Below are 25,252 nucleotides of genomic sequence, written 5' to 3'. Positions count from 1 at the left end.
AGATGTGATCAATTAAAGGGAAACAATATATGCATCAATTGATAGCTAGGAAATACTGAGCTTCTCCTCCCTTTAATGACATTGATAGCCATTCTTTCATCAAGGAGACTTAGCAGGTCCCCAGACAGCAAAGAACCAAGCAATTGATTATGATTATCTTAAAACAATGTGAACACATCTTAATTAATGCCACTCTCACACCCAATTCCTCACTGGTGAATTATACTGTTCCCCTTTAGTACTGAAACAGAAATTAAGCCAAGATACATTTTAAAGAAGTTGCTTGTTAAAAAGAAAGCATGATGATTTGACTGAAGTAGTAAGACACTAGACAACAGCAAGAGGGTCCATCCAGGCTTTCCTTCAGCACCATGATATTGCTATCCAAACTGGTTCAACCTGCATGTTCTGAAACTTGAGGCATCACCAAAGCAGCAAGAGATGCAATTTCTTTCAGCCTGCTTTTGAACAACTTACACGTTGTAAATTAACCGTTGTTAGCAGGTTCCTCTGATAGGTATTGTTTTCTTTCAAGATCTTTAGTCTATCATTCAAATAAGCTTCCAAAATTTGCATAAACTCATATTTCTAAGACTGGAGGTGGCAGCACAACCCTTTTTGCTATTAAAACAGAGATAAGTGAAGGGTTCTAGGTGATAATTATATACATTTACAGATAGAAACAACTTTGTAGCTACCTATTCAATATATTAGCTCTAATTAACTACTGAGTGCAAGCAAAACAGATGATGTCACATTTTTGAAATATAAAAAATTATCTGTAAATCTGAAAACTTTCAGGTCAAGAAGTGCATCTTTCGCAAATAGTTTGCAGCTAAAATATTGTGCTTTGAAGTAGCCACTATACACAAGTTTGTCATTCAAAGGATGCCTAAGGAGAGTTCATCGGTGAAAAATACTTTTACAAAGGAAAACTCGTCACTGCAAAATGTTCATTTATTCAGGGTTTCGTTATAATCAGCAGTTATTTATAATGAAATGTTAATATTGCCACTGTGTCGTAGGCATATGGCACAAATCTAAAATACTTCACCCGGTATTTTTCAGACTACGTAATTTTTCACATAGCAGCACAGTTAATCAGAAAGAAAGCCTGAATTTCCAAAGTTAAGAGTAAGAAATAAATAATATATATTTATATATGTATATGTGTGTGTATATATTTAAAAAAATAATCAGCAGATAGATGTTTGTCTGAACTTTGCAGTTTTCTTATCTCTAGCTCTGGCGCTAGAGGCTCTACGGAGAGACGTACCATCTAAAGGGTTAGTAAGGCCACTGCTACTCCAGTCAAACTGGACAGGTGGTAGAGATTCCTAGAGTTGAAAAGTCAGAAATCAGATTGTATAGTCAGTTCATGTTATAACAATGCAAAGCAGTTCAAACAACAGATTCTTTGGCATCTAAATACTAAAGAGACAACTGTATGAGGAAGCCCCAGCTTTTGCAAGGGGTGAATTTTCATAACACATGCTAGAGATCCAAAGCTTTGTTCTTCTATAGCAAGTCTCAGTAAGTTCTCAACAGTACAGATTAGGTCACTCAAACAGGATTCTCAAATTAACTAAAGCATATGAATTAGATAACCAGTAAGGCATAGTTGAACATTAAATTAATATTACTTTCACAAAAGACAAAGCACTGGGCATAGAATGGTGTATATGCAATTTAGAGGACAATTTTAGAAAAGGATTATTAGTGAAAGCTGTCTATATCCATGCTTTGACCCAATTATAGACAAACCCAGTTATTTACTATAGAACAGCATGATTGTTTTTGGTGTTTTGTTTTGGCTTTTTTTGGAGTTTTAACGGACAGAAACCTTACATATGAAGGAGAAACTACCCAAGAAAACCCTCACAAGAAAAAAAACACACCACCTTGTGATTTATTACCCTTTTGTGATAAAACCATTTCAATATTTAAACAAACCAGCGGTAAGATGAACGAGAGGAACATGGAATCTGACTCCTCTGTGAGTCTATCCTTGCCTTTCCATTTCCTCTTGTTCAGTCTTTTTGCATATGCAATTAAACAAGCAGCAGGGACCGTATTTTACAAGGGATTGTAAGGGATTTTGCAACTTGCAAGTGCTGTCCTCCTGCATTCTCAGAACACAGACCAATAGGATAGTATCAGAAATTCCTGAAAAAGTAGATCTTCCTTTTAATGCACCTCTTTGTGCATTTCATTTCCGTTCTCTCCCCACTGAATTCAACTTCACAAGTTTGATACAACAAACACAAAAATAACACTTGTGGAAGAAAAGCAATTGAAGTTCTCCACAACATTCCTGTGAACGCATCACTAGTTGCCTGTGAACACATATGTGCCTCCTGTTTGCTTTTGTAGAAATTTGAACTATTTTCTTTTCAAAACTTAATATTACTCAATTTTGAAATAATATTCAGATTCAAGAATCGAGACTGCAGCAACCTGAGCTAGCTTTGTACAATTAAGCCAATTATAAAAGTTTTTGCTAGGAGATAGGTGATTACAGGAAGAGAAGGGAACTGAAGACTTCTGCATTTACTTAGAGTAAAACCTTGCCTAGAAAAACCTTTCCTACTTAATTACTTGGAATTATTTCCAATACTGTGGAACACAACTAGAACAACATTCACTCCAAGGAGCCTAAGGAGCTGATACCACTTTTTTTAAATTATTTTTTATTATTATTATTTTTTTTTTTTAAACTTTGTTCTGATAATGAAATTACTGGCACTGAAATGATTTGGATGGAAAAGTCATGTTACCAGTGTAGAAGCTATACCTGAGATTAAGTTACGATCTCTATGATCAGCAGCCTGTATAAAGTTTGTTGCACTATAATATATTGCCACTAAAAAAAGGTTGCTTTTTTTTTTTTTTTAAATCAAATTAAGAAAGAAATGGATGCCAATATAATTTAGCAGTCTTCTGGAGTGAACGGAAGAAACTCCAAGTGAAACAAAGTAGCTTCCTACCAATCCTCAGTTACTGAGGAACACCCACTACATTTCCTGTCAAAAGAATGAGTCAGGATTGATGAGTCCTGATGAGCCCACAGCAGTATTGCATGGAAAAGGTGATACCAATGGCTGGCTCAGCTTTTCATTTTTATGATTACATGTTTGTCAGACTTGCTAAGGAGAGGGCAAAGGATATGATGAATTCTTCCTAAAATGGATAAGAAATTTATCTGACTCCAAATTAGTAAGTGTACTGCATATATTAACCCTTCTGTTCTGTGGGATGAAGCCATTACACAGATTTCAATTGCTTGCAAAAAAGAGGGTGACAAGTAAATCAGACCTCATCTATATAGGATGTTGGCAGGCCCTGGTCTACACATCAGCAAACAAACAGAAGTAGAGGACAGAAACAAAAGCCCATAAACCAGGAAGTTTTCTGCTTCTAATGTCCTTGGCCCTAATAAAATTAACTACTCTGAGGCACCTAAACTCAGATAAGAGAAACATGCCCTGCAAACAGGAATATAAATGTTCTGTCTTTCAGAGTCTTCAAGGTTGCTAGACTACTGTACTCACAGCTACTATTTTAATAACACTTTAAAGAAAAGCACCCAACCTAGAAGAATATTGAGATTCAAAGAAAACTGCTCTCACTCCTCCCTCCATCTTAGATTACAGGACATAGTACAGAAGAAATACACTCAACATTCCAAGTAGTGCTCTGGCAGATAAAGTAAGGAGCAGGTATTTTAGTTTTCATTTTACTGCATCGTATTTCATTTGGATAAAAGGAAGAGATGTTTTCACACAGTCATTTTAAAATAGCATTAAGTAAGATTTTTTTCAACATTCAAAAATCTAAAATGTGTTTGTTTCCATGTCAATGATTAGCCAAGAAAACTCCTCCCTTGCCCCTTCCCCCCATCTAAAGGGAAGTACTTTGCTGTCTTAAAGCTGAAGGAAGACTTGTAACACAGGTGTATGACCAATCTCTAAATAGATGAGTACCATAAACATGGCTTTCAGAATAAGATTTACACAGACATAATTCATACATTTTGCTGTACACAGCCATTGGCACAATTACAAGAGCTCTGAAATGTATCTTTCCTCAGACATCACCTTTAAGCAACTTAGTTGCCTCTAATAGAATATTTATGTCCTGTATTATCTCTTACCTGCAGATTTTTTCTCTCTTACTCAGTCAGAGCTACATATATTCTTGGATCTTTCTCACATGTGTAACTGGAGAGCAGCTCCATGATGGAGTCTTTGGCTGGTGGCCAATTATATGGTAGTTTGCATCTGTCATTATTAGAAGTCCTGATGGTCCCTTATGTAATTAAGAGTGTTTTTAAAGACCATCACCCCATGAGGTTTAATTAAGTTTCAATCCCTAATACCCAGCAAGTGTAAGACACATATTCTGTTATAAGCTTCTGAATTAGAGATCATGTTACATGCAGGCAGATGTGCTGTAATAGGCACCTACAGAAAAGAATTACTGGTAATTTTCTTCTAGAAAAGACTGAGTCACCGTAGATTTCTATTCCAACATTCAGCTTAATAAGCAAAACTAAGCAGGTAATAAACCACAATTATCCCGTATGCTGGGACAAAGTTACCACTCAGCTCTACCAAAGATAAGTATTTTCAAACAGAAAAGAGGATGCTTCGAAACAATAGCAAAAGAGCAAAAATATTTATGTATCTTTTTGCAAGAAAACCAAGAGAAGGTGGTAAATAAAATTTTCAATTACACTAACTAGAGAACAAGACTGAATCAAGAGAAATCAGAGAACATTAAGCCCAGATAATTACTTCTTTGATGAGCACTGGAGTATAATTTAGTTGCACTGACTGAAGACAGTTATGGACTAGAAGGCCACTTCAGCAGATGCTGTGAAAACAGAAGAGAAGGGCACCTGTCTGTAGGCTTTCACAATCAACGTTGGCCTATTTGAGCAGCCTTTCTTTCTTACACTTGTGCTTTATTGGGGCCTTGTATTTCAGACCAGCAAAGTCTGCAGGATACTGTGCTCTTAAACACAGGTAAAAGCAGTTGGACTTATTTCACATTCTGTTCATCACCTTACAGAACAGACAAACAGAGAAATAAAACCCCAAAAGTCTTGAGAAACAACAGATAAAAACACGTCTAGACATTACCTTCAAATACAGAACAAGTTTACATATTATCCTTATTAAATAAAATAATGTGATATATCAATCAGTACCTTAACTTCCCTCAGATTTGACAGGTCAAAGCCTTGTCACTGCAGCTTGAATTGCCCAGATGATGATTTGCTCACTGTATTTCCATGGCCTAAACAACCCAAATGAGTTCTGATGTAGGGAATGAGGCCAGAATATACCGAATTTATATAATAACAAGGAAAAATTACTGCAGCTGAATATGCTTCATTTCTCCTCAGTCACTTGATTTCAAATGCTATTTTAATTTTGGCTTGCTTTCCTCCATTCATCCATTACCTAAAAAACTAAGGTGGTATCCCTATGCTTCTACAGATGCTCCTCCCACCTCCACTTATTCATCAACACAATATTTTTTTCCAAAATCTTATTTCATCAGTATCACACACACATGCAGACACTGGATCTATATGCAAGCCTCATAAATGCTAGGCTGTCAACAAGGGACCTTTTCAACTTTCTGAAGCAAAACACAATCTATTAAATAACATCTCTTTCAAATGAGAAGCCAATATTTTGAAGATTCTGCATACGAGTGTGACCCACCACCATCATTTGAGAATGGAACAATTTAGACATTCCACCAAAATAATGTGTATTTATTCAGTTGAGCTTAAAGATGCATACAATTATACCTAAATTACCACTGTTAAGAATAAGTAATTTTGGGGTCCACTAAAATCACCTATTATATTTCCATTGCATATTAATTAATGTTTATAGCACAGTTCATAATGAAATGTTTAGGAAAGTTTGGGTAGGTTTTCTCAATATCATTAAAATGCAGAATATTCCTAAAAAGCAGCCTGTATGATATGAAGCAAACTTAGTTTTCCAAAAGCAAGCTAAAACCACCAGGAATTAAGAGAATATAATGCCAAGACAGAATCACAATGTCTGAGATCACTGCTGATTGTCCACACCAAGAAGCTTAATGTCACTTAACTGCAGCCTCTTGGTGCTCTTAAAGGTTAGAGCTTTAAATCTTCTCTTTTCCAGAAGCTTTTTTTAGTATTTGTCTCTGATGAAGGAAAATAATTTAAGGCCAGCAATGGAGACAGATGCCAAGAAAGCTTTTTATATATATTGATGGGTCACAACTATTGAACTGAAATGCACTTGTCAGAACAGTAAGCTAAGGTACAAGAAAATCAAGCAGCTGTGACAAGTATCTGGATAATCTGCTACAGAAGTATCCAAAAGTACAAAACACTCACGACTAAGGAAAATATGGACTTTGATAAGCAGAGGTTCACGTTTCAGCACTCAGCACAAGGACTGCCAGGCAATGAAGAAGATGGGATACTCAGAGATACTGCTATCTCCCAGGCTCTTGCAGCTCTCTACGTTACAGGGTTTAATCTATGCTTTTCCCAGTAAAAACTTGAACTTTGTAAAGAGCCAGTGAAATTTTCTAAATCCATTCCAATATAGAAGCTAGACACGATTCCTTCAGCTCAGAGTGGTTGCAATAATCTTATCTTTTTTAAGTATATACTTCAGCTGCTCAGTTCAATTACAGAATTCATGTGGGTCAGTAGATATAGGAAGTGTCACCAAACATGCACTTGATTATAAACAACCTCAGTACTGAGCCCACTGACACACTGCTATTCCACAACAAAAAAGATTTTTCCACCGTTACAAGCATCTAAGTTAGAGCTCTGCACTACAGCAAAGCAGCAAGTGCAAGGAAATCACTGTACCCAGAATTAAGGTTAGGTAGATAACTTGTTCTAGAATGCCCTCAATCAGAAGTCACAAGCACAGCAAGTAACCAAATGGTGGGCAGATTAAACAAAACCTGTGCTAAGGACAGACACAGCTGACTTTCTCTGAATATATGCCAAGCATGATTGTAGCAACATGGAAAAAAAAAAATCAAATGTCTCTGCGCATCTTGCTAGCTCACTGCCAACCAGGCACACCACAGAAAAGGTCTTCTAATATTAGAATACCAGAAAAACAACAACAACGAAAAAAATAGCCACAAAATTTTGAATTCAGAGGATTCAAAACTTACTCCTAAGCTTCCCTGAACTCATTCTGTATCAGGCTCAGACAACAGAAACAAGAGAAGTACTTTGAGCTGTTCAACGGATAATTGTTCACAAAAATCTGACACAGAACTCAGAGAATGAGAAATATATATATAATCAGGTACTCAAGGTACAATCAAGGTGCTTGTAATGATTGTACCCAGAATCCCTTTTCCAGGCAACTGGGCTTTTTATGTCTCTCTGAAAGTGAACGGAGAAAGAAACACATAAACAGTGTACCTGCAAATACTGCCAAACTATGATAAGCTTAAGATAAAGGAAAGACAGAACATCAGTCAGAGGAAAGACTTTTAAACTAACTTGCTATATACCAGTAGATATCATCAGGACTCTTAAATTTTGGCCACCAAATGCTGTAGTCTTATCATGGGGACTCCCTTCCAGTCACACATGAGGAGTAGATCCAACAGTATGTCTTCAATCTGATGCAAGGAACACCTGCCTTTGATACAGGTGCCTTTGAAAACTTGATTAAAACATGAAGGAAGAGGCAAGGCATTCCATTATTCCCCTCATTCATTCTTTTTCTCTCTCCCTCCCTCTCTGGTTTTTACCTGGAACTGATCAGATGCACATGTGTTCATCTCTGGTGATACAGGAGGTGTCTGTCCTATGGAAGCTATCTTTTCTGCTGCAGATATTGGTTTCAAAGGTTCCTTGGTAGGCTCAAGCATACCCTAAAAATAAAATAAAATAGAAGCTCAGATGCCTGCAGGCATGAATACGCACACACATGTAGATTCCAGGAACTGCAGACACTGGAAAGGAATGCATTCATTCTGGTTCAACAATTAAGTAATTCAGAAGAAACCAGTCAAATTATCAGTTTGGAGAATGATCCTAAGAACTGTAATTATTGACATAGACAAAATGCCTTCAAAAGCATTAAGAAAATAAACAAATACAACTTCTTTTGTTTGCTTTAAGTGGTTCAAACTTCAGGTTTTTGTCCAGAAGCTGAAGAAGAGCTATACAGATGATGACTGATCTTTGATCTTCCTGAATAAAGAAGATCTATATTGAAAAAAGCAAAGAAGATCTATAGATGGACAAAGGCCCACCCCAGGATAGGCAAAGCACCTCTGAACAAGGAAGTATGAGAAAATAAAACCACTGCATTTGTTACTAGCATATTTTAAAGGAGATAATTCAACAGCAACAACAATCCATTGCAAAAAAAAATTGCATGTCACATTCAAGCAGTTACATGAAAAGAACAGCAGTTGCTCAGAGATGTGTTATCTCCTGGTTTAACAGGATACCGTGCTTACACCCAAGGAAGTGCATGAGGTGACCTTGATACATCAGAAAACAACTGCTCTAGGAATTAAGTACAGAAGTCACTCTAGAAAATTAACCCATGGATTAAATTATACTAAGCCAAAGAAAACTAATCCTTTTATATTCAATTTGTGAATGATCATATTAAAAAGAACACACACTCTTTTTTTCTGAAAAGCTACACAAACATACATATATAAAATATATAGGTAGTACTAAACAAACAAGCAAAAAATGCAAATCTTATCTTCTGAACAATTTTGCTGTTACTGAAATGCCAAGCAAGAACTGCAGAGCAACAACTTCAGTGCAAACAGCTGATCCTACTACAGCAGGTTACTTGGCTTTCCTTCAGTCTACACAAATGTAAATTACACTTGCTATTTTTATTTAACACTAGGGGCAATACAACAACACTTTCCATATAATATGTCTTCCTGCCTAAACAGTCTATTGGCTTGGAGCAGAGTTTAGGGGCAGGAAGGGAAAAGGGAAGAAGTGGAAAAGGTAGGAAAAGCAGAAGAAAAACATAATTTAGAAGAACTGGAATTCTTAGGAACTGCAGACTCCATCCCTGCAGAATTTTTTTTATATACACACCCATATGTGGGTCCCTTATTAACACGTGTGTAGGACCTTTATTAATATGCCAGTAACACTGTAAAGCATTACCATGCCTCTCTTTTGAGCGGGGGGCATTAAGATGCAATCAGGTAATTAATAAACAGTCTCACAGAGAAACAGCTGCATGAAGAGGAATGCTACAGAGAGTTGAGAACATTTCCTTCCATTACACAAGCAATGGAATACTGTAGCTACCTACCCGTTCTTAACCTTTCTTTAAAGCATCTGGTCTCAGTGCCAGGGCTCCCCACAACTGCTGCTCTGAATTGACATCTTGATTTATTGTCATGCTCATTCATTATTTCTAGCTACTCTTTAACTCTCTAGTTTCCTGCATCAAGTTTCAACCGACATTTTTACATCTCCCCTTTGTATTCAATAGTTAAGAAATAAGAACTTATTGCCACTTACACATTAGTATACTACTTTGATCAATTTTTCTTTTTATAAAACCCTTAGAACAGCTAGCCTACCATGTTAGATAGTTTGCTTTATGAGGTAAATCAATATTTTTTCATTTCAAATATTAAAATACGTGCTTACATGTATCACAAAAATTGTGCATTTAATTATCCTTTTGTACAATTTCAACTGATGCCTAAACCATAACTTGACTTACAGACAGCTTCCATAATTACTTTATGCTTAGTGCTATTTAGTGTATTTGACTACATAGTGCTGTGGCAATTATAAAAAAAAAGCATAATACCAAGAAAGCTTACCAGTCCTGCTGCATACATGGGCACTATGACAGGTTGTTTCTTGTTGCCTGTAAAGAGCTGAGAAAACAACAAGAAAATTTTCTTAAGAGGTTTTGCCATGCTGTTTCAGTGATCATAATATTGTTTCAATGTTGTTTCAAACTTACATGAGACTAGTATAAGAGAACAGACATTGTTAAACACAATGGTTAAAACAAATAAAACTTTTAATATTAACAGGAAGCATAAGAACTTTAAGTTGTAAGACAGTATGCCATGAAAAGCCATGCTTAGTGCAGCTATCCAATTAAGAAACAAGTATTCATACAGAACCACTTCAATTTAACACTGCCTTCAAAGCAGGACGGTTATTTCAAAAGCCTTATTGACAGACTCACAATATTTCTTGTGTCGATTCCCAAGGAGCACAGAAGCTTTTTGTTGCTGTGGGAGCCTCCCCACTGGTATCGCAGTCCATACGCATCGTGGATATCCTGCAGCTCTGTCCACACATCCCTCAGTTCCCTACACGACCCATCAGAAATCAAACGTCACCAACAGGAACAGCACCTTACCAGCTTTCAGCTTGGATTCTCATTTTTAATACAAGCATCTTAATGTACATTCCAATTAAACTTATACCCAAGCATGGCACTCTGGGGAACCAGAGCTGTACAGAGCTCTTGTAACAATTATATTTCAGACTTCTAATTGGAAAATGATGTCCATAGCTGGCAGAACAAGGCCTACTTAGATTTCACCATCATACAAATAAATACAGCACTTTACAGCAAGTGTAACTAATAAGGTATCTTCTGATTAACAGAGACATCACTTAGAAGAGATGCTGCTGACTAAGTAAAACACCCTGCTACAGTGTAATCACAGCAAACAACCATTCTGCTGGATGGCTAATCTTACTCAATACTTTTTCAAAATAATCAATGGAAACCACTCGTTTTGAATTACTACTGCGTGTTTTAAGCTCCCACAGAAGACATATTTCTAATTCACTTCAAATAAGCTGTGTTAGCAGTTTCTTACCCAGTATTTGCTAAGGTCTCCTCAGTTGCTGTCTGCTTTTCACCTGCTTCCAGCAAACGATTCAAGGAAGTTATTTCTTTTTCAATTTCAAGAACAGGCATGGAAGGAAAACAGACTTCAAATATTCGTTCCAGACGACATAACAACGTTGTCTATATCAAAGAGAAAGATATTTACATGGACTTTTGTTAACTGTTATTAAGAAAGCTAGTCTGAAATTACAAAATTACAACAGAAAACAATTGGTAGCTGATGCAAAGCTTCACTTACCTCAAGCTACAGAGACACCAGTGAACCACAGGACTTTCTTACCACTAAATACAAGCTGTTAGCTACGGAGAAAGGGTCTTATCCTCTCTACGATGAGCTCTTACAGAAGAGTTCAGAACAGATCTTGCTAGAGTTACTCTTTGTTATAAGTTAGCAAAAGATATAGATGCAAAAAGTATTAAGCTGTATTTACTTAAAATACATGAAAGTCTCAATTTCTATGCACTCTAAGAGTTTTATTGAACACATTTTTGGTACTCAGTGTTACCTGAAATGCAAATTGGAAAACAGATCATTTCATTTAAAGTCGGTGCCTTTCCATCCAAACTTGATACGTAATGGGGATTGAGAAGACAATCTCACTTGTTATAAGAAGTATCTGGCTGAAAGCCTCACAAAACGTAGCTTGAAAATAATGACCAAGAACATTGATAATGCAAAGACTGCATGCTTCCTAAAAATGTGTTAATATCAATCATTTGCATGTAGAATCACTTTTCTCCCAGCAGTTTCCCTTTCCTCGTGTTCACAATTCAGAGAGTTGATGCTGAATGCTGCAATCCTGCAAGGCTTAAAAACCAACTTTGGGAATGTTTCTGTCCCAGCCAAATAACTTTAAACAAACAAAAAACAAACCACCCCCAACAGAAAAGCCCATTTAGTTGTATTTCAGCCAAGTAAGAAGCCAGCTAGAGCAGCACATGGTTTGCACAATGTACTTGTAAAAGTAGTTGTAACTGTGTCCTGATATCACCATCATTTCAGTGCCTGTTTGGGGGAAGGAAGCTCCAGGATACGAGGAAGACAGAAACTTGTTCCCAGTACAGGAAGCATCTCTCCTGCACTTCTCACCACTACAAAAATCTCCCAATAAAAAACACTTTTAAAAGCCCCCTTTTTTTGGCAAGCACAGTAAGCTGCTTTTCTTTTTAAGTTCAGAACTTCAACTTCATTACAGCTGTGTGAACTGACAGCAGATGGAGCACTAAAACAGCACATGTTTTTTTCAGCCCTGTTCTACCAGTTAGAAATAGGTAACCAGTAATGTCTTTAAGACATCATTTAAGAAAAAGTATCAACTGCAACGTATGCTTCTAAAATGAACCCTAAGCCTCTTGTTTAACGTACTTACTTTTAACAGAATAACATGAATCGCTCTTCTAGCTAGGATGCAAGCTTGGCATCTCCCTCTCTTGTTCACTCTCACCTGGAGCTCCTCAACAGGCACTCTGTGATAATCTGCTGCCCTGTATAATGGGCAGCACCCAGCAGCTTCAACGCCCCGCTGCTCTGCTGGGGATGTGGACGAGGAGCAGAGGAGGCAGCAATCCCACGGGCATCCATCCTTCAGCACGTGCCAGCAGAGCTGTGCCTGCAGAGCCCTCCCGTGGACACACAGCATATTCCAGCAGTAGTGCCACATTCGCTAACACAGACCTCAGAGTGAGGTTTCCTCTTACAACTGAACTTCTTTAAGGTTCAGAGATGAGAAGGCTGCAGGAAGAAGTTACATATTTTGACTAGACCAACCAATACAGCTGGGACACACGTTCAGGCACACAGAACATCAGCTTCACAGTGAGCATCTACAGTATTTCCCATCAGAATTTTTGTTTCTTTGCCTCATCTAGTCTCAATGCAGCAAACCACTGAGCACATACAGCAGCAAACTATACAGATGCAAAGATCAAGCAATCAGAACATGGTGATTCTTTGTGCTGCAATAAGATGAGGTCTCAGAAGTCTGTTCTCCCTATCCAGCTCCTAACCACAGAAAGCAGGACAGTTAACTTGCTTACCACCTCATCAGTTTTCATACCATATACATGTGCATATGCCTGACATACAGGGACAGCCAGCAGATCAGTTATAAGACATCTGCAAAGCATTACACCAAAATGCCACTATTAACATATTATCAAATGATCTGAATTACACAGCATTCCTGACTCATTTTTTTCCCCTCCTCTTCATTATCCCACTGGTATTTTCTGACTGTAGTGAGTCACATTCCACAGTGTAGCACGTTCCTTTTAAGTTTAGTCATGCCTTAATGCCCAGCCACTTTGGCCATACAGTACAAGTCACATTATCTGTTACAATACCCTTAGACTGTTTTGCATTTATTGATCAAAACAAAGACAGTAATTTAGTACAACTAAACATCATTCTGGATTCTATCTCAATGCTTCAGCATACAAAAGCACGCTCTCCTTAAATTATTCTTTATAACTGTCTGCAATGAGTCAGTTGCTATTAATGCACATGAATGGGTGAAGTTCCTTTCATTTAATAATACAGCAGAGACATATATTCCTAGAGACAGGGAAGAGTCAGAAGAAAGGCACTGTATCACGACAAAAGCAAGGCATCAGGTTTCTTGAAAAGGAGAGACATTTGAGAACACACTAGTGACCAAGAACAGACTTAGATAATGAAAGAACTAAGAGAAAGTCTCCATGAACCAACTCAGAACTCAATCTCAAATTTGAGCTCAAAAATTGTGCCAAAACTTCAAGCAGTTTAATTATAGCATTCTCTGCACTTCCCTTCATCTTTTCTAACTCTCCAGAAGTACTTGGCCCTTACTTATATATAGTAGAGAAGAACTGTTTCCATAGCAAACCAGAAGAATTACTTCTATGTGTGCAAATAGACAGAGGGATGGATATACGTACGCACGTATCTCCAGCAGTGGCAGTGTCCTTCAAGGAAGTTTTTCTTCTAATTGTTAAGGGAATATTGCACTGACAGTGCCCAGCTACAGACAGCATTGGCAAGATTTTGAAATTAATTTAAACATTTCTCTCCTACAAACCTCATTCTCTTATTTGCGTAAAGCAAACTAACAAAATGTAATTGGTGTCATGGACAGTAGGAACGGGACTTTCAGCAAGAAAAATCTTGTAAGAATTCAGCGTACTTTGAGGAAACTTCTAACTTCCAGTACCCACACACCACATCACCAACTAACTCCCCAGATATGCCTTCTTCACTAGGGAAAGAGCACTCTCCCTAGGCTGATATAGTCACAGTCTTGAAAGAAAAAGCTTTCTTGCACTTTCTGAGGTACTGAAATATTTGATACTTGAGAATTCTTCACTGCAGTTTGACAGGAATAATTCTTACAGGCACCTACTAAAGGTGTAAATGAAGGCCAGAGCAGCCATTCTAAAAATTAACTGTGATTCTCCAGTGACAAATATAAAAATCCATAGTTTCTATGACTGCACAAAAGTTCTTAAGAAATATGTAAGCTATTTGGTAGTCGACACCTGAAACAATCAAAATATCACAGACATAACAAACTTTCAGGTGAAAGCTATAGCCACAGGGTTAGAACTTATCTTCTACGCTGTGTAAACAGAAGAAATAAGATCCAGACCTGTGAGCTGGAAGACCAAAGTACACGGTTTACAGAATTTGTTTTTCCTCTCCAAGACTACAAAACCAATGCACTCCTTAACATACTAAGGCTAACATGGCCACAGAGCAACATAAATCCCCCCCAGCTCTGCACATGAACTCAGCAGTGATAACAGCTGTGCAAAGAGATGCTGCAGCTTGCTGTAAAGACAATATATTTGGGTTATGCTACATAAACAGTCAACATGAATCAAAGCTTTCACGACACAACTACTTGAATACTTCTCCAGGTGAAGTGTCACATTCATTTCTCTAACGTGAAGGATCTGCTTAGCAAACAGAGCACCTTCACAGAGCAGCAGGAGAAGAGCTGCAGGCATAAAAAGCCCTGAGCCACGAGAAGCAGAGCTTACAGAGAACACCAGCTTAACTTCTCATGATTCCAAGGAGGTGGCTGCTCTCTCTCTCTCTCCTCCCCTTGAAAAGCACTTACATTTAAGATAATGCCAGAAATTTCTTAAAAGGTAAAAACCAAAGGGAATTATTTTCATTTGTATTTATATTCATTTATATTATTCATTTATTACTAGATAATTTATAATGGAAATAGAGGTCCTAAACTAAGATTTACAAGTCAGCATGAGAATGCTACTTAGTTATTCAATCAAGTATATTGCCACAAGAGCTAAACAAACAAACTCACCAATAAAGGAGTAAATTGTTAACTATATTGTAACTATAAGAGTTATAAGAGTGGCAGTTCTAAGTAACTCCCCCAAAAACATGTTTAATCAGTAACTATAAAGCTCCTCGCCTGGCTACAAAGCTAATCTAAAATTTTAGTGGCCATGGGAAGAATAAGACTTCTCAGCTCTTTCACTGTTTGATGCAAGAGTTATACACCACAGGGAAGTTAAGTGTAGAAATGTGAATCTGTCTCCTTTCCCTGGCTGAAAGGCCTCTCCCTCAGCTGAGGAATGGAGCAAGCCTTGCATTTTCCATGAATGCAGAAAATGCTTAATGGTTCCCTCACTAGACTGCATAAAACTCACTCCTTATTTCAGTCAGTCCTGCTATTCTGATCCAGTGGCAGCGTCATTTTTCAACCAGGCTTGGAGTTGCCCTGAAGTTACTTTTCTCCAAGAGGACGACCCTCCACTCACTGGCCAACACAAAGTAATCTCAACATGACAGCAGTCCAAAGTTTGCTTCATCTTGAAGTACATTTGTGGCTTAGTAACTGTACATCACGCACACTGATCAACCTGAAGAGGAAGAGCTCCAGCACACAGGCTCTCAAACCTCACTTAAGGGCCGTTTCTCTCCTTTTCTCTCTCTTCTAGATTTGTTAACTCTCAGCTGAATCGGGGAAGACTTTCAGTCTTCCAACGAAACCATTGCTCATCTCCTCCTCCACTAGAAATGTTTGTACTCCTTGAACATAGCTGTGCAGTCGTTTCTCCCACCCCCATGACTACTGTAGGTAAAAACTGTTCTTGTGCTTTGCTTAATCCTATATATACTGTTAACACAGTACTGCAGAATAACCCCCTCAGCTGACTAATGCTCAGCACTATCTCATGCAAGAAGCTGCACTGTGAGCTTTATGTTCCCTGTAAACACATGCTATGTGGTCACATAAAGGAGATTAATGCATAAAGTACAGTATAGGTTTGCTCAAAACTCGTTAGCATCAACCAATTCACCCACAACTACATCCTAAATCAGTTTTAACAAACTCAATAGCAGGCCTAGACTAAACTCAAGCCTGCAGCTATACTGGAACAAACTAATGTTTATCTTCAGCTGAAGAAAAACACTGTGTGAGTAGGTACACAGTAGTATTAAGATGGCTTCAAACAACAGACTGTAATATCTGTGTTCTCCAGCCACAGAAGCTGAAATCTAATGGATTACATATTTCTGTAATTCTAACTAAATGTGATAACCCCATTTGTTCAGAGAGGTGGTGGATGTCCATCCCTGGAGTGTTGAAGGCCATGTTGGATAGGGTGCTGAGCAAACCAATTTAGTACTTGATCGAGCAGCCAGCAACCCTGCCTGTGGCAGGAGAACTGGAACTTGTCTGGAACTCCAACCCAAGCCATTCTATGATCCTATACTATTACTTACCCTACCATTACCTAACGCTATGGAAAAGAGCAGCTCAGCACACTACATACATCACATTTCCAATCATACGGAGGTTTCTGAGAGCCTCTAAGTCCAAAGGCAAAGGAGAAAAGCCTAATGATCTCTTTGCCATTAGAAGTTACTACATTAGGTTGTTACTTGTGACCTTTTCCCCTTACTTTCTTCTTTTATATTCTATATTTTATGAGGAAAAACTAGGTTAATTAGCTGAATTCAAGCAAAGTCTACTTTATTAATTAAACATTATTCAAAATCTACAGTTTTTAAAACAGCTGGACTAACATGAACCTTATTATCAGAAAACACAACATTCTGCTCTATCCTTCATATCCAGCAAAAAAGCCATGCATAAACAGAAAAGAAAATAAGTGGAGACAAACGATGAGGAAACTTCAGCTACTGGTAAACTCTTTTCATTTGCTCTCTGGAAGGATGAACACTGCTGTGTACATCACTTCCACATTTATACAGCAATGTTGCTGATTAAGCATACTTTTCAGTTTTCTGCTTTTGCAAAGGTCTGTCATTCTGTTTATACACTGTTTAGCACTATTGCACTACCACGCCACAACGAGTCTTTTAGCCTCAGCATTACAGATTAAGTGTATACAGTATCTTGTAAATGATCCCAGTTCACCTGCAGCATATGCCAAAGTTTCAATTTTCACATCTATCTCCAGTATCCAGCACATGCACTACTTCTCTCTCTTTGCAAGCAGTTCAGAATGGCTCTGCTTTGTGGCTTGACCTCAACGACATCTTTTAATCATTACAAAGAAAAATTAAACTCAGATTTTGATCACTTTTCTATTATTCCTCACTCCAAATACTGGGGCTGCATGTTGGCTGATGTTGACTCAATTCATTCCAATAGCCAGAACACGCAAGGCAGTGTTTCTAGTTCCAAAATACCAAACTGCAGCTCTTTGGATTAAAACAGAGCATTTAACATAGGCAGATTTGGAAAGGCCTTTTGAAAACCTGAAGAGATCGCAGAACACAAAATAAGCTTTCAAAACATTTAACTATTGCTTTTAAGAGTTAATGGATAAATAATGTAGCAACTAAGATTTGTTGCAAGGCTGAGGTAACTGTTGCATCACTGAAAACTATCCAGCTCAATTTCCTCTGCAGCTTGCTAGAGCAAGTCAGTAAGCTCTGGGTTGTACTGCCTCACTTGCAGGAAAGACAGAGTATCACTTCATAACCAAATAGTCCCTGCTGACTAAAGTATAAATCATACAATGGTCTGGGTTGAAAGAGACTTCAAAGATTATTCTACTTTCAACCCCCCTTCTGTGGGGGGGAAAGAGAATATATTTTAAACTACTCACCTGGAATGACTTAATTAAAAAGAACCAGAATTTTAAAGCCAAGTTGCCTTAAATTTTGTATAAGGTAGTATTAAATCCTTATAAAAATGTATCTATCAGTGAACAGGCACAGATCTCAAAGATGACTTGTGAAAAGACCTAAGAAGGAATTAATACACATTTAGCAGCTAAGGCAGAAAACCTAGGAGGTAAGAAATGATCCTACTTCACACCTGGATACAGCAGCATCTTCAAGAAGTTATCGATTTGCAGTGTTGTGGAGCTCACCATAACTGACATAACAGAGTCTCCCAGGAGTTGGACTATTAGGGACAGAACAGGAGGCTATATTTGATCATCACCTCACTGACTATATTGAAACAAATAGCAACAGCGCTGGCCTGCAAAGTCAGATGCCTTCTGATCATGCTCTCTAAGCAAATAAGCACAACTATTAACAAATTGAATCATCATTTTTAATCAGATACTTGCAAACACAGTACAGAATGGTGCTGAAAAAAAGTTGGGAACTAGTTGCCCCAGCTTTCAGACGCTTATTTTATGCCTGTTTAATGAGAAGGAAACATCAGAGAACTCCCAAAAAAGCCATAAACTACGAAGCAAAGGAAGAGCTATCGCAGACTCTGAAATGCTTATGATGGCTTATTACTTTGATCAGTTTATATAAGGACTGCGTATAATTTTCAGAACAAATGCATACAAATTTCGACAGACCCAGCTCTTTTTTCCTGCAGGAAGTAATAGTGCAGAAGATAAAAGAAGTAAATGCAGCATACTATTACATGCCAGCCTTTCTCACCAACCAAATTAAAACTCTCCCACAAGACAAATAAGGACTATCCAAACATCTGTTCTCTGCAGAAGCAGGAACCAGGAAGAGCTTTATGCAGAAAAGCAGAATAATTCTGAGCAAGCAAAATCAGAAACACCCTTACCTGAACTGAAGGTGCTGGTTCTTGAGATTGCTTACTGGTAGTTCCCTGGAAAGACACTGAAGCAAAACTGTCAGTCTTGTGCAATACCAGGCCATCACTCCTTGCAGATGTATCTGTCCTATGCGACTGCCACGTCTCTTTTCTGTGATGAGACTCGCCAGCTTGCTCATCTCCAAAGGCAGCCCAAGAACAGCTGTCCTTTTCTTCATCTTCAAAAGCATTCCAGTCGGTAGCCTGGTTACAACCTGCTGAACTGAAGTCCGCAAAGTCGTCAGAGTCCTGAAAAGCAAGGCTCTCATCTTGAGATTTTGGCACGGAATCAAAGTCTCCAAATTCACTATCATCGCCATTTTCTACCTCAGTAGTATGCTGGAAGTCTAAGCCAGAAGTTTTACTGGTAGCATCACATTCTAAAGTGTCAGCAGTCTGATTTAGGTTAGCTTGATCCAACTCTGCTGGCAGCTGAGAAACAGTACTTGTGTCCCTGAATTCACCAAATGCATCATTACGTTGGCTAACAAGTGCAGGCTGTTCTGAAGCTCTCTCTAAAGCTGAAGCATCTGTTGATTCTTGAGCATTAATGAAAGCAGAAGACGCACTGCTGACTGAACCAAAATCACCAAAGTCATCATCGTGTGTGATGCAGCAAGCTACAACTTCAGCACTGCTTCCACCATTCTTAACTTCTTCAGAATCGCCCACGTTTTCTCCTTGGAGATCAGTGCTTAAGGTTTCAACCTCACTAATTTTGATGTCCTCTGTTCCTGAAAAACCATCAAGCTGAGAAAAATCTTTGCCATTTTCCTCATCACGTTGTTTTCTCCTTCCATTGTTTTCTCCATTTTCAGTAGTGCATATTGAACTTCCAGTTGTTTGAAACGTACTAGAAATAGTAAATTGATTACCTTCCAGTGCTGAGGAATCCTGTTCACAGCTAACTTCTGCAGTACAAGTCTCTTCTTCAGTATGAATTGCTCTGTTTATTCTGTTGTTTTCCTGAATGTTCAGAGAGTCTCTTTCACTAAGAACGGTGCATATTGTAGGCCCTGTTCCCCCTACATTGATTGTTTTTCTGTTTGAGAATGTAGCAAAATCTGCAAAACCTTCACCTGAGCTAGGAATTGAGTTCAAACTTAGCTCAGTACTATAGCTGCTAACAGTTTTTAGTCCCTTTGAATCACTGATGTTGTCTAGATCTTCTGTTCCCTGAGGATTTACAGGGTCCAATGCTGCAAATCCATTTGTTAGAATCTCTAGACATGGAAGTTTTTCACCATTACAAGCATCTATTTGCTCATCTTGGCTTTCAACTGTTATATCAGTTCTAACATCAGAAGAAAACCCCTCTGACTTCCCAGTGTTCTCTCTTTGTTCCCCTTTCTTGTTTACGTCTTCTAAACTTACATCAAAAGCAGTACCTGAAGTTCTAAACTTAGATTTTTCTTTGCTGGTACTAGTAGCTAACGCATCAGAAAGTTCCTTAGGAGAAGTAGGAAGCTCTGCAATGCAGTCTTTAACATTTTTAACAGATGTGAAAGTTGCAATGCTAGCTACATTGTCAGAATAATCATGAAGGGGTATAAAATGATTTGTGGGTATAAATTCCTCCTTTGGATGGCTGTAGTCTGCTGCATCAAAATCAGCAAAAGCTACACCAGCAGTGCTCACACCAGAAAATCCTCCAAATTCTCCAAATTCGTCTTCATCATCATCATCAGCTCCATTGTCAAGCGGTGGAGGGGATGAGGAGTACATTCGAATAATATCTGGTTCCATTGTTTAGTTCCAGTCCAAAGTTAATATATTTCTGTAAAAGAAAAAAAAACTGTTGGAATTCTGATCATGTTTTTTTTTTTTTTGTTAAATGTTTCACATTTTAGAAGTTCATGTGTAGGTAAATGTCATTCATATTTGACAAGAAAGGAAGATAAGATACCACTATGTAAAATATCTGCAGAACGTTTATGCATAACTTGCAATATTTGAAGATACTGTTTTCCTTCTCTACAAAGAAGCCAAGCAAGGCTTACAACATAAGACAGGCAAAAAAAAAAAAAAGGATGGCAGCCTCAGCTCAAGCCTAGGACAACTATCTTTCAGCAGCAGTTCTACAGGATACATAAAGCACATTATAAAGGTGGTGCTAAGAATTCCTCAGACTCATTTTTAAGCAATTTTCCTGTTTTAGAAGTCACAAGGAAACTACCGAGGATGTTTCAAGACTCTTGTAAACAACTACATGACTACACTTCTCGGCAGACAGCACTGAAACACCATAACATGAAATATATTTATCTTAAACTGTTGTGCAGTATAATAATGCAACCAAGTTGAGCTTTAATCCACCAGTTGCCAATTTGTTGTCACCAGCAATTCATGAAATAGCCACTTGCCCTGGTCCACTTTCTCCCACACACAGTTGTGCCCTCAGTTGACTGTGTGACAGTAATTAAACAACCTGATGGACAGCCAACAATCGCGTACTTAAGACACCTTCAGACAGCAGCTTCAAAGATTCCTAAAGCTATTTCCACAAGCATTGAAACAACGTAGGAACACTGGGAGAAGCTACCATTATAATTGCTTGCTGTGATTTTGACTGTTTAAGTCTCTACCTGTTCATGGATTTCTATCAGGTTCTTTGGATTTCATAACTCCAAGCCAAAGCGTGCTGGCCCCCAACTGCTGCCACCCGCCTGCTTTTGTCCTACAAACCCCCAGTTGGAAAAAGCCACAGTAAGCACCTTCCAAGCCCAGAGCAAAGCTAACTTCTCCAGCAAAGTTTATTCTCAAAAGCAGAATGGAGCAAGATTTCCCATAAAATATTTAAATGCAAAAGGAAAAACTAAGTATGAAAGCATTCCCGTGGCCTAGATAGACAGATGGAGACTCAACATTGCAAACTACTCCAGGCACAGTCAAGATATGAACTGTTTTCCCCCAGCCTCCAAAAAATAGGCTGGACTTATTCCACTATTGCACATGATTAATGACTAAGTAACACCATCTACATATTTACAGCTGTACACACCACTTAAGTGGTTTATAACAGAGAGCCCATAGAGGGAGATCTGCAACTGGGTTCTTTCCATTCCAAATGACATTCATATAAATAAATCGCAACAACATACTAAGGAATACCTATAGAAAAATAAGAAAGTGAAACTGTTATAAATAGCAAGTAATTGAATTTCTAATTACTAAAGTGCAGACTTCACAGCACTCCTGAAGTGAAAATAAAACAAGAATCCTCAATACCAAAGTATTTGGCCAAGGACTTAGCACAGAACCTAAACAATAGCAAGCCAAGGGCATAACAACAAATGAAGCTCTGCAGTTCTTTTCAAGTACAAGCCACAGCACTTCAGCCCAACAATTCTGTTGTCAAGGAGGCCCGATAACTTTAAGGTTATCTATCCTATCTTTGTGTTTTGTCTTCCTTTTTTTTTTTTTTTTTTTTTTTTCCTCTTCCCTTAAGTTATAAAACAGCCTGCTTATCAAAATGAAACCAAGAAGTAATTTGTAACATAACATGGAAACTGAAGACTGCAGAGAAGTGTTGTTTGGAATAAAGCTTAAGTTGTCAACAAGCTCCCACATAGGCTTACTCAGCACCAGCTGCTCAATAAGGTATTTGTGAGGAGCTTCACTCTCACATCTCAGAGGCTCCAGCAGCCAAAAGCACTGTGTTTTACATCAAGCTTTAGCAATTACTGTTCAGTGTCACACGTGAACATAAAGATCCATTCCAAGATGCCTGTGGAACATGAGTTTGAGTTCACATTGAGATAGCTCCAACCTGCTTACTTTTAAAACTTCTGGGTTTTCCATCCACTAAATACCATAACAGCATTTATTCTTTGCAACTATCCAAGCAGTCATTCCCTCTTTACTTCCACATTTCCAAAACTCAGTGCAGTCAATCATTAGCCCCAAGATTAAACATCCAGTGCACCCAGACTACGACTGTATCCTGAATATTTTACTGCAGAGGAAGAGCTGTCAGTTACACACAAAGAAATGTCCTGCGCAGTGGAAGTGCTGACTGTTCTTTTGTAGGCAAAAGATGTGGGGGTTTACCAGCTGTGCTCATCTCAAGGCACCAGATTTTGGGGAAAATGCTCTTCAGTGCTGCAGGGGACACAGTGTACCAGCACTGCATCGGGAGCTTGCAACTCCTGGGGTCACAAATCAGTAGCTCTTCAGTAACACAATGACAATAACAGGAAGGGACAGAAAATGGCGTCCATCTGGAATGGAATTCCCTCATCCCAATTCCTGCCACTGGTCCTGGAAAAAGGAGGGTTTGGTTTTTTTTTTTAAACTAAAAAAAGTAGATTGATTTGGTTATATACACACACAGGGGTATAGGAATATGTGAAATCATCTTTCATAACTCTCAGCTAACAAGCGTCCAGCTTAATCTCAGTAGAAATTCATTATCAAACCTCCTGGAATTTAACAAGAGTATTTACAGTTACTTGGAAAACTCAGTTGACATAGCATTTGTTATTCTACACAAAGCTGAAGACACTACAAAAGCAGGAAAACACTTATTGAAATGAAAAAATCCTCAATGTTATTCCAGGGATGGTGCTGATGAGATATAAACCAAAAGAAAGAGGAGCTGGAAGAGAAGCAGAGAAGCCATGAAATGGTTGAAATAAAGGAAGGTGAAAATAACAGTTCTGTCAAACAAACAGAGAGAAGAAAAAAAAGAACAACAAAAAAAAGAAATCTGCTTCTGAGCTCCATGTCCAAGACCAATTAGTGTCACTAAAGCTAATGCAGCCTCACCACTAAATTTTATCACATTGTCACATCTTATTTTTTATTAGGCAGATTCACAAGCTCTGCAAAAGACATCTCTAAAGCTTTTTGTTAAGATAGAACAGATTTTAAAACGGAAGATGAGTGTTCTACAGACCACTGATTTATACTGGAAATAAAGATTTATGTGTGCAACTAAATCCACAGGAATTTAAGCAGAAACCCAAACAAAATCTCTAGATGTTTCAATTACTGTCAAACAGCTAGTCTATAAAAGATAACGTGTTTTAAAAGGTCAGATGCTTGTGTTAACACAAGCTGAAGTTAGAAAGACAACTCACTTGATCTAGAAACCAGATTCCTGAAGTCTGCAAGACCCAATGTTGAAGTTTTCAGTGTGGTAGGAGCAATAAAGACCAAGTATCATACACATTAAAGAACTCCAAATGGATACAATCCCAGACTTTCCTTCATTTGAAGTAGTTTTAGAATAACCAAATCACACGAGCAGTTACATCTAAGTAAAAAGGACATAAATCCAGGCAGGCCAGCTTTCCCAGTCCCAGAGCTCTTAATTTTACTGATGAGAAGTCACAAGTAGGGCAGGAGAAAGTACACAATACAAATAGGAATTTGCTTCCAGCTACCAAACACACGCATTTAGAGCTCATAGACAGTGATGCCAACGTGCAGTTTTGTTGGTTCAGTAATAAAACAAATTCACATTGTATTGTCATGGCTTAAAGCTCTCAGAAATCTCCGAAGAGACCTGGTTCAGCTGCAGTTCATCTGCTCAGCTAAGAGATGTCAGTAGCTCAGCGGCCAACCCAGATTACTGTAGCTTGATGTATAGGAATTAGATGGGCAAGATGCTGAGAAACCTCCTAAATTATGCATAAAAAAGTTGGCCCATATCTTCCCCCCTTCCCTCCCATTTAAATAGCACCAATCATAACCCAAGACTAAAGGATGTACAGGATGAAGCCTGGACAACTGAAGCTTAAAGTCGTATCATAACACAGTGAGTCAGAGACCTTGAAAAACTACTTTGGAGCTTACCCATTAAAAAGAGAAGGTATCATCATTCGTATCAATGTAAGTTTGTTTGTTTGTTTGTTTGTTTTTTCCTACTTTTAAAGCCTTTTTACATTTATAGGCATATACAAGTTGCTTGTCACTTGTGTTATATGAAATATCACGGTCAATTCTGTGTTAGTTACTGCTCCACCATCTGACATCACAAGTTCTCATGCCTGTACTGGAACTAATTCCATGCATTATCTGTTGTAACAACTCTACCCATGTTCTTTTGTTGATGGTTTACTTTATTACTCTGTTCACCTCACCTAGACATAAACCATAAAAGAGTTCAGAAAATTCTTAAGGAAGAGGATAAACTTTAAGAAAAAAGAAAAACAAACAAAAAAACATGTCAACATTCAGGAAACAAAATGAGTAACATGGGGGCAACAAGCACCACCACTGACAATACCAGGGGAAAGCACAGCTGAGGTGACCTGGGGC

At 38.1% G+C, this 25,252-nt stretch overlaps 1 protein-coding gene across 3 annotated transcripts in view; it reads right to left on the bottom strand.

The window, feature by feature from the left end:
- Nucleotides 1-25,252, bottom strand: part of AFTPH (aftiphilin) — a 42,867-nt gene that overhangs the window by 10,528 nt on the left and 7,087 nt on the right. For 2 of the 3 annotated variants that reach the window (XM_042882794.1, XM_042882797.1), the window contains exons 2-7: nt 18,959-20,765; nt 10,900-11,051; nt 10,254-10,380; nt 9,877-9,933; nt 7,804-7,926; nt 1,277-1,337 (exon numbers count right to left, since the gene is read on the bottom strand). In XM_042882794.1, coding sequence (XP_042738728.1) covers nt 1,277-1,337; nt 7,804-7,926; nt 9,877-9,933; nt 10,254-10,380; nt 10,900-11,051; nt 18,959-20,734 — 2,296 coding nt within the window. In that variant the 5' untranslated portion in view covers nt 20,735-20,765. The remainder of the gene's footprint in view (nt 1-1,276; nt 1,338-7,803; nt 7,927-9,876; nt 9,934-10,253; nt 10,381-10,899; nt 11,052-18,958; nt 20,766-25,252) is intronic. The other variant, XM_042882806.1, reaches the window with a different exon arrangement.

The sequence above is a fragment of the Lagopus leucura genome, unplaced genomic scaffold (genome assembly GCF_019238085.1).
Source record: "Lagopus leucura isolate 7727_CA_CO unplaced genomic scaffold, USGS_WTPT01 Super-Scaffold_73, whole genome shotgun sequence".
NCBI classification, from domain to species: Eukaryota; Metazoa; Chordata; class Aves; order Galliformes; family Phasianidae; genus Lagopus; species Lagopus leucura.
This window is presented reverse-complemented; position numbering and strand designations above follow the sequence as displayed.